The sequence below is a fragment of the Chiloscyllium plagiosum genome, unplaced genomic scaffold, assembly GCF_037043375.1.
Source record: "Chiloscyllium plagiosum isolate Xiang-an unplaced genomic scaffold, Cpla_swu_hap1 HiC_scaffold_12, whole genome shotgun sequence".
In the NCBI taxonomy this organism is placed as follows: domain Eukaryota; kingdom Metazoa; phylum Chordata; class Chondrichthyes; order Orectolobiformes; family Hemiscylliidae; genus Chiloscyllium; species Chiloscyllium plagiosum.
The window spans coordinates 59,376,844-59,385,315 of NW_028270150.1; the positions used below are offsets into that span (position 1 = coordinate 59,376,844).

An 8,472-nucleotide genomic window follows, 5' to 3' on the forward strand; every position below is an offset into this window, starting at 1 on the left:
GTGAATGCAAGAAAAATATAGCAAAACACATCAATACTTCCATAGCATCTGTGGAGTTTCAATACTAAATTATTTAGTGGTTTTCAAATTGTAGTGAACCAACCATGGCTCAGCAATCTCATGTTGGAGTCAAAAGAGATGATAAATCAATGCAAGCTTCCATCTGCCCTCTCAGGTAATATAAGCGATGTCAGAGCACTATTTGTAAAAGATCAAACAGGTTAGCCTGTGTCCAGGATAATATTGATCCTTCAAATAATATAGAACCATAGAATCCCTGCAGTGCAGGAAGGGGCCATTTGACCCAACAAATCAAAGAGTATCCCAGTATTTACCATGGCTAACTCAACTTGTCTACACATTCCTAGACACCAAAGGGCAATTTAGGGTGACCAATCCACTTAATCTGCACATCTTTGGATTGTGGGAAGAAACCAGAGCGCTGGAGGAAACTCACACAGTGAGGAATCAAACCCAGGTCCCTGGTGGTGTGAGGCAGCAGTGCAAATCATTGAGCCACCATGCCACCCCCATATCATTGAAACAGATTAGCTAACCATTATTGAATTACTGTTTGGAGGATATTTGTTTGCATAAATTGCCTGTTGCATTTCCTACTTTACAACAGTTAATATATTCAACTACTCTTAACTGACTGTAAAGCACTTGGAAAATTCTGAAATCCTGAAGTAATTTATATTAATGACAACGCACATTAAAATTTTACTCAAATTATTATATCTAAACAAACTGTTTCTTCAAACATTATTAGATTCTGGTGTATCAGCTGGAAAATATTTGCTTTGTGCTTACATGTGAGCTTGAAAAAATTGCATCTGGCTGTTTAGATAACTCACTGTCATTCACAACAAATGACATTGGAAATTATTTAATTCATGTAAGCACAGTCTATGTTCCGAGCTGAACTATTCGCGCAGAAACCATATAGAAGGTTTCTGATTCAAAGTAACAACTTTGATTGATACCTTCACTAGACAACTACCATACATAACCAGGAACAAATAATTCTTAGTTCAAGTGTTAGAATCTTGTCCAGTTAGGACACAGGGCCTTGGATTATCTTCCAGCACCAGTGTTAGAGCAGCTCACTTGATCCCCTGGTATTAGCAGAAACCCGAACTGTTTGGGGTTCAACTCACATGCACAGAAGACTTTCAGCAAAATTAACACTATTAGGAAGGAGTCTACCATTAGCTGGGCTTGAAATTCCAGCTGCACTGTGGAAAAGATGGCTAGGTTGTTATTGCAGCAAAAATCCTCTGCAAATTAAGGAAAGTAATGAGCCAAATAGGGTTCTCAATACGATTGGCTATATTCCTATAGGTTCCATTGCTTGATCTTCCATGCCCAATCAAACAGCCCATTTTCTCCATCTCAAAAAGTTTTGGAACTAGTACATTCATGTTCTTCAGGACAATTTGTTTTACATCTATGATTAACAACCCCACCCCTCCCACCACTCAAGGCTTCTCTGAGCAATGTTATGGAGATTATTTTTAATTTCTAGACATTTCAGATCAATCCTGGAAGATTGGTGTTATGTTATTTTTCTTATTGTAAATGTATCAAGCATACACAACTGCTTATCTGGACTCCTGTGGCTTGCAAGCTGATTACAAGATGATGTGACAAAAATCCTGCCTTGTATCAAGGTTGTAGTGATTGCCAGTAGTGTAAGAAATGAACCCTTAAGAATGTACATACATGATTTCACGACAATCAGAGACTGCAATGGAGGATATCATATTGGACTCTGGGTACTAACCACTGATGGCTTGTGCTTGGTGTAGTTCACTGTCACTTTTCATCCCGAGTCTAAGAGCCTGTCTAATTAATAGTGGTAGAGGGTAGACACTAGACTCTGAAGGAGAAGAGGCACTTGTCTTGCATAGTGTAATTTATTGCATGATAGCAATACATATACTTAAATTCTAGTTAGGCATAATTATAAATATCAGGAGCCTGAGATGATGACTCATCTATCCCCATTGGGGTCTTGTGCAAGATTATCTGATCTTCTACTCAAAAGATTGTTGCACTGTGAGATTAGTTGGGATGAATGCAACATCAACATTAAAACAGTGGATAGTATAAAGACCTTGCATTGGATGATTGGTAAATAACCTTGCTTTAGCAATCCAGTACATGGTTTGAATATCTTTACTCAGACTCTAATCTGGCAATACTCTATTGTGTTTTTCCTTGCTTTTTCTCTTCTTTCAGACCATATCACCAAGATCCACAGACTACATCCCCTCCATTATCCAATTTTTTTTTCTGCATTTATTGACTTTAACACAAGGTTTATGTTGCTGTATGCGAATAAAACAAATTGCATGGAGCAAAACAAAAACGCCATGACTGGCAGAATTTATGGCCCATTGCCCAGGTACAACACACTTGAACTCATGTTTAATTCCAGAAAACACATAGTTAATGGGGAGTGTTGTTGAATAGAGAGACCTAGGGGTTCAGATAACTACTTCCTTGAAGATTGTGTCAGAAGTAGACAGGGTCATAAAGAAGGCATTTGGCACGCTTGCCTTCATTGATCTGAGTACAGAAATTGGGATATCATGTTGTGGTTGTACAGGACATTGGTGAAGCCACTTTTGGAGTACTGTGTATAGTTTTGGTCACCATGCTATGGGAAGGATATTATTAAATTGGAGAGAGTGCAGAGCATTTGAGTTGTAAGGAGAGGCTGGATTGGCTGGGACCATTTTCACTAGAGCATAGAAGCTTGAGGGGTGACCTTATAAAGGTTTATAAAATCATGAGGGATATAGATAAGATGAAGAACAATGGTCTTTTCCTTACGGCAGGGGAGTTCAAAACTATAATTTTAAGGTGAGAGGAGAAACATTTTAAAAGGATTTGAGGGGCAACATTTTCACACAGAAGATGGTGCGTATGCAGAATAACTGCAGAGGAAGTGGTAGATGCAGGTACAGTTATGACATTTAAAAGACATTTGGACAGGTCCATGAAAGGGGATGTTTAAAGGGATATGGGTCAAACACAGGAAAATGGGACTAGTTTAGTTTGGGAAGCTTAGTTGTCATGAATGAGTTGGACTAAAGGGTCTGTTTCTGTCTTGTATGAGGCTATAAATCCATAATGTTATGTTTCAGGGAAGCATATACCATAAGACCATAAGATATAGGAGCAGAATTAGGCCATTTGGCCCACTGAATCCACTCGACAATTCAATCATGGCTGATATGTTTCTCAAACCCACTCTCTTGCCTTCTCCCCAGTAACTCTTGATCCCCTTACTAATCAAGAACCTATATATCTATCTATCTCTGTCTTAAAGACACTCAATGAGCTTGTCCTTCACAGCCTTTTGTAGCATTAAGTTCTACAGATTCACAAGCCTCAGATGAAGAAATTCTTCTTAATCTTTCACATTGAGGCTGTGCCCTCAAATTTTCTCCACTTGCACTCTATCCAGCCTCTCATATTCTGTAAATCTCAATGAGATGCTCCCTCATCTTTCTAAACTCCATCAAATATAGACGCAGAGTTCTCAACTGCTCCTCATATGACAAGCCCTTTATCCCAGGATGATTCTTGTGAACCTCCTCTTGACTCTTCCAAGGCCAGTACATCCTTGCTTATGCATGGCTCCAAAACTGCTCAGAATGTGCCAAATACAGCTTTATACAGCCTCAGAAGACTATCCGTTCTCTTGTAGTCTATCCTAAGACAAAGTCCCTTTGTGCTTCAGATTTCCAAAGCTTTTCTCCATTTAGAAAACAGTCTACGTCTCTACTCTTCCTACCAAGGTGCATGACCTCACACATTTCCTCCATTGTATTCCAATATATATGGAATGTTCCAGAGTACTTCCTTCCAAGCAAATTCAAATGTATCCTGTTCTGTGAATATAGAAAGCAAAAAGCACTGGATTTTGCTCAATAGGACCTTAAGGAGTCTCTTAAAATTAACTTTTGTTTGGATACAAGTATGCCACTAGGTACATTTTTAAAATGTTTAATTTTTATAAAGCTTTGTAAGGAATCATACACTAAGCTATAACAGCATATAGGTTCCACACGTCTTTCAAATGTCAAATTGTGTTACAGCTGATAGATTGACACAATTGAGTGTTTTTAAAATTACATCATAAAGTATTTCCTGATGACAATTTTTTTTGACATATGTTTCACTTGATGGCAGCCAAGCAAGCAAGAGCAGAAACTATTAAAAGATTCTCAAAATGGGCAGAAGTGGCTCCCTGGATCATCTATTGCTCTGCCCTATGACAATGGCATAATTCAGATGGAATGCTACTGGGACATCATCAGCATACAGCAACTCCCTGAAAGGCTCACAGTGGACCTTTCCTCTTGTAGAAATTAAGGACTGCAGATGCTGGAGAGTCAGAGTCAAGAAGTGTGGCACTGGACAAGCACAGGCCAGGCAGCATCCGAGGAGTAGGAGAGTCAACATTTCAGGCATAAGCTCTTCATCAGGAATGTGCAAGACGAAGGAGGCAGAGAGGTAAATGGGGGATGGGGTGGGGGTGGGGCTGGGGGGGGAAGTAGCTGGGAAGGTGATAGTTGGATGCAGGTGGGGGGTAATTGTGATAGGTCAGTGGGGAGGGTGGAGGGGATAGGTGAGAAGGAAGATGGGCAAGTGGAACACGTCAAGAGGACGGTGCTGAGGTTGAGAGTTGGATCTGGAATGAGATGTGGAAGGGGAGATTTGGAAACTAATGAAATCAATGTTGATGCCATTTGGTTGGAGGGTCCCGAGGTGGAAGATGAGGCGTTCTTCCTTCAGTCGTTTGGTAGGTTGGATTTAGTGATGGAAGAAGCCCAGGACTTGCACATCCTGTGAAAGGGAGAATTGAAATGTCCGGCCACAGGGCAGAGGGGTTGTTTGGTGCATGTGTCCCAGAAATGTTCCCTGAAATGCTTCACGAGTTGGCGTCCTGTCTCCCCAATGTAGAGGAGACTACATTGACAGTTCTCTAGGATACACACACCAAACAGCCCCACCGCCTTGTGGCTGACCACGTCAACTCCACCCCCCACCTGCTATGTTTTTCCAGCACCACACTTTTTGACCCTTCTTCTTGGATCCTAGGTGAACAAGGCTGAACAATTTTCTATCATTCTGGTATTTATATAGACACCCTCTGAAGGTGATGGCATATGACAACTCTAACAATAACAAAAGAATATACCAAAGATCATTGGTGTCAGACCTTAACATTGTTTGACCCCATTTCAGATTTAAAAGGATTCTGATGTTATCCTAAGCTGACTATTCTCATCATATTTTCATAAAATAACACTGAGCAGCTTCAGCAGACAAAATATTTTGTTCAGCAGCTTAAATAGTTCTCCTTTGTTTACATGGTCAAATAATGGCATGAGAAAAAACAAATCAGGGATGCTCAAGAGATTAGCATTAGCCTCTCTGAATGACACTATTTCTGAAAGAGCATTTGCAGCCATGGAGTTCTGTACTGGTACACTGTTTTGCATGGCAGGGTACAATGATTGTGTTCATTGTGTTCTGCAGCTGACTGAGAATCCCTCTGATTCTTACCGCCTGCGACTGGTATGTGTTATAAGCGTTCACAAGTTGAAACTCAATCTGCTTGGAAAAGAATCTCAATCTAGTAGGAATTGTACGTGAAGCTTCTGACTCCTAAATAGGGAGGTTACAGAACAAGGGCTGTTTGAACAAAAGTTATTCCTCATATAAGATTGCATTTCACCGAAGTTTTCATACAGGGCTTAGGCAAGAACAACCGCTAGTACAGCGAATGGATAGATTGCAATGTCCTGCTCGTCCTACTCTAATGTTAAAATGCTCCACTTTTGAAAATAAGCTCAGGTCGTCATGACAACATTCAATACATACATTTTCGTAATTTTAATGTAACTATTCATCCCCATTATTACAGCAATTTTTACAACTTAACTCATGTTAATTTACCAAGTACGACCTTTCGTTTTCACCCTATGGAAGCATTTGCTTGCTCCATCAACTAGAACAAAGTTTTCTGCAATTGTTTTTCTGCAATAAGATCTCATTCAATCACTAGAACCTGACTTTTCAAAACAGAGATCGATGGTATAATGCATCGTTTTGAACTGTTCAAAAATATATATCCGTTTAAAATAGAGAAGTCTCACCGTCTATAACAGTAACCAGTAGTCCGACGATAAAAAGTTTCATCTGCAAACGTTCGCCCAGCTCCAAGAAGGAATTTTCAGGGAACAGCAACAACAAACATTAATGAATCAGGGGTTCTATACTGGAGAGTCCCAACTTGGTGAAAACAATACCAAAGGCGTTCTTTCTGTTTCATATACTGTATTCGCTATGCTTCAGTAACCCCTCTGCGTTGGAGGAAATAACGCTATCATGTGCACGACTGTTTGATTTAAATTATAGCAGCTGGATTTAACCAAATAGTTCACATGTCTTCCAGGAGGGGGCGAGGTTGGTCAGCTGCCGAGTCAGGAAGAGGGAAGAGAAGTTCCGCGTACCTGTTAAACTGCTGGTTCTTATGTTAAGATGAACGCCGAAGGAAACTCAATAATACAATGAAAGCTTTTCTGATGAAGGGCTTTTGCCCGAAACGTCGATTTCCCTGCTTCTCGGATGCTGCCTGAACTGCTGTGCTTTTCCAGCACCAACCTGAATCTTGTCTCTGACCTCCAGCATCTGCAGTCCTCACTTTCGCCCTGATAAACAGTTTTTGTCAGCCTCGGGCAGTTTCAACGCAGACTAGTCCAGTCAACGATGAAGTTCGCTGTGTTTATGGCCAGGGTCAAAGATGCTCACTTCAGTCTTCCCAATATTTAATTGGAGGAAATTAATGTTATGATTTTGGGTGAACCTAGAACATAGTCGAGAGTTCGGTGCTGGAAAAGCACAGCCGGTCAGGCAGCATCGGAGGAGGAGGAAAATCAATATTAGCCCTTCATTAGGGATGAGGCTTGTGGGCTGGGATGGGGGGGCGGGATGGTGACAGATAAATGGGAGGGTGTGGGGCTGTGGGGAAGGTAGCTGAGAATGGATAGGTAGAATAAGGTGAGGGAGAAGGTGATAGTTAGGAGAGGAGGGTGGAGCGGATAGATGGGAAGGACGATGGATGAGTCAAGAGGGTGGTGTGGAGTTGGAGGCTTAGGACTGGGGTAAGGTGGGGGGAGGGGAAATGAAGAAACTGGTGAAATCCAAGTTGATCCTGGTGAGACTTCTTTGTTTTAAACAGATATGTATTTTTGAACAATTCAAAACAATGCGTTATATCATCGAACTCTGTAAAAAAAATAGGTTCTAGTGATTGAATAAGACCCTGCTGCAGAAAAAAAACTTGCAGAAAACTTTGTTCTAGTTCATGGAGCAAGCAAATGCTTTCATAGGGTGAAAACGAAAGGAGGTTGTGTGGTTGCAGTGTCCCAAGGCAGAAGATAAGGCATTCTTCCTGCAAACGTCCAGTGGTTAGGGTTTAATGATGGAGGAGGCCCAGGATCTGCATGTCCTTGGTGGAGTGGGAGGGGGAGTTAAATTGTTCAGCCAAAGGGCAGTGGGGTTGGTTGGTGTGGGTATCCCCTCACCTTATCCCAGTCCAAAGTCTCCAACTCGGCACAGCCCTCTTGACCTGTCCATCATCCTTCCCACCTATCCGCTCCCACCTCCTCTCCTATCAGTCATCTTCTCCCCCACCTTCATTCTCAGCTACCTTCCCCCCAAGCCCCACCTCCCTCCCATTTATCTCTCAGCACCCCCGGTCCACAAGCCTCCTTCCTGAAGGGCTTATGCCCAAAACGTTGATTTTCCTGTTCTTCTGATGCTGCCTGAAATGCTGTGCTTTTTCAGCACCACACTCTCAACCCTGATCTCCACCATCTGCAGTCCTCACTTTCTCCTAGAACATCGAAAGTTACAGCACAGGAACGGACCCATTGACCCACAATGTTATGCCAAAAATAACGCCAAATTAAACTAATCCCTTTTGACTGCCATTGGTCCATGTTCCTCCATCCTTGTATATTCATATGCTTATCTAAAGGTCCCTTAAATGCCCCTCATATCTGCCATGATGGCACATAGGTGAGAAACAAATGGAGGTAAAGCATAAATTTTTGTTGGACAGCAGAGAAAATTGTGTGGGAGCGGGAATGTTTTTATAAGCAAGAATATCAAGAGATATGAGCCCAAGGCAGGCATATGGAGTTAGGCCAGAGATCAACCATGATCTTATTTAATGACAAGGGACTGAACGGCTTCCTCCTGTTCCTAAGAAAGAGAAGTATCTTCAGGATACTCTGGAAACAATTAGGTAGCCTCCAAGAATGAGTAGTTCCACCTGGCTGCACAACAATGCAAAGGCATTAAGAGGATTTGATCAATCATGCCAAGAAGTTCAAGAAGGATCATGCAAGTCTGAAAAGGGAGGTCAGATTATTTTAGATTAGT

At 41.5% G+C, this 8,472-nt stretch overlaps 1 protein-coding gene across 5 annotated transcripts in view; it reads right to left on the minus strand.

Annotated features, from left to right (window-relative positions):
- LOC122555102 (OX-2 membrane glycoprotein-like) overlaps positions 1-6,367 on the minus strand; it is a 45,475-nt gene extending 39,108 nt beyond the window's left edge. For 3 of the 5 annotated variants that reach the window (XM_043700782.2, XM_043700785.2, XM_043700786.2), the window contains exon 1: positions 6,180-6,366. In XM_043700782.2, the coding sequence (XP_043556717.2) occupies positions 6,180-6,222 (43 nt within the window). In that variant the 5' untranslated portion in view covers positions 6,223-6,366. Of the gene's footprint in view, positions 1-103; positions 199-6,179 lie in introns of all 5 variants that reach the window. The other 2 variants (XM_043700784.2, XM_043700783.2) reach the window with 2 other exon arrangements.
- Between the last annotated feature and the right edge of the window lie 2,105 nt (positions 6,368-8,472).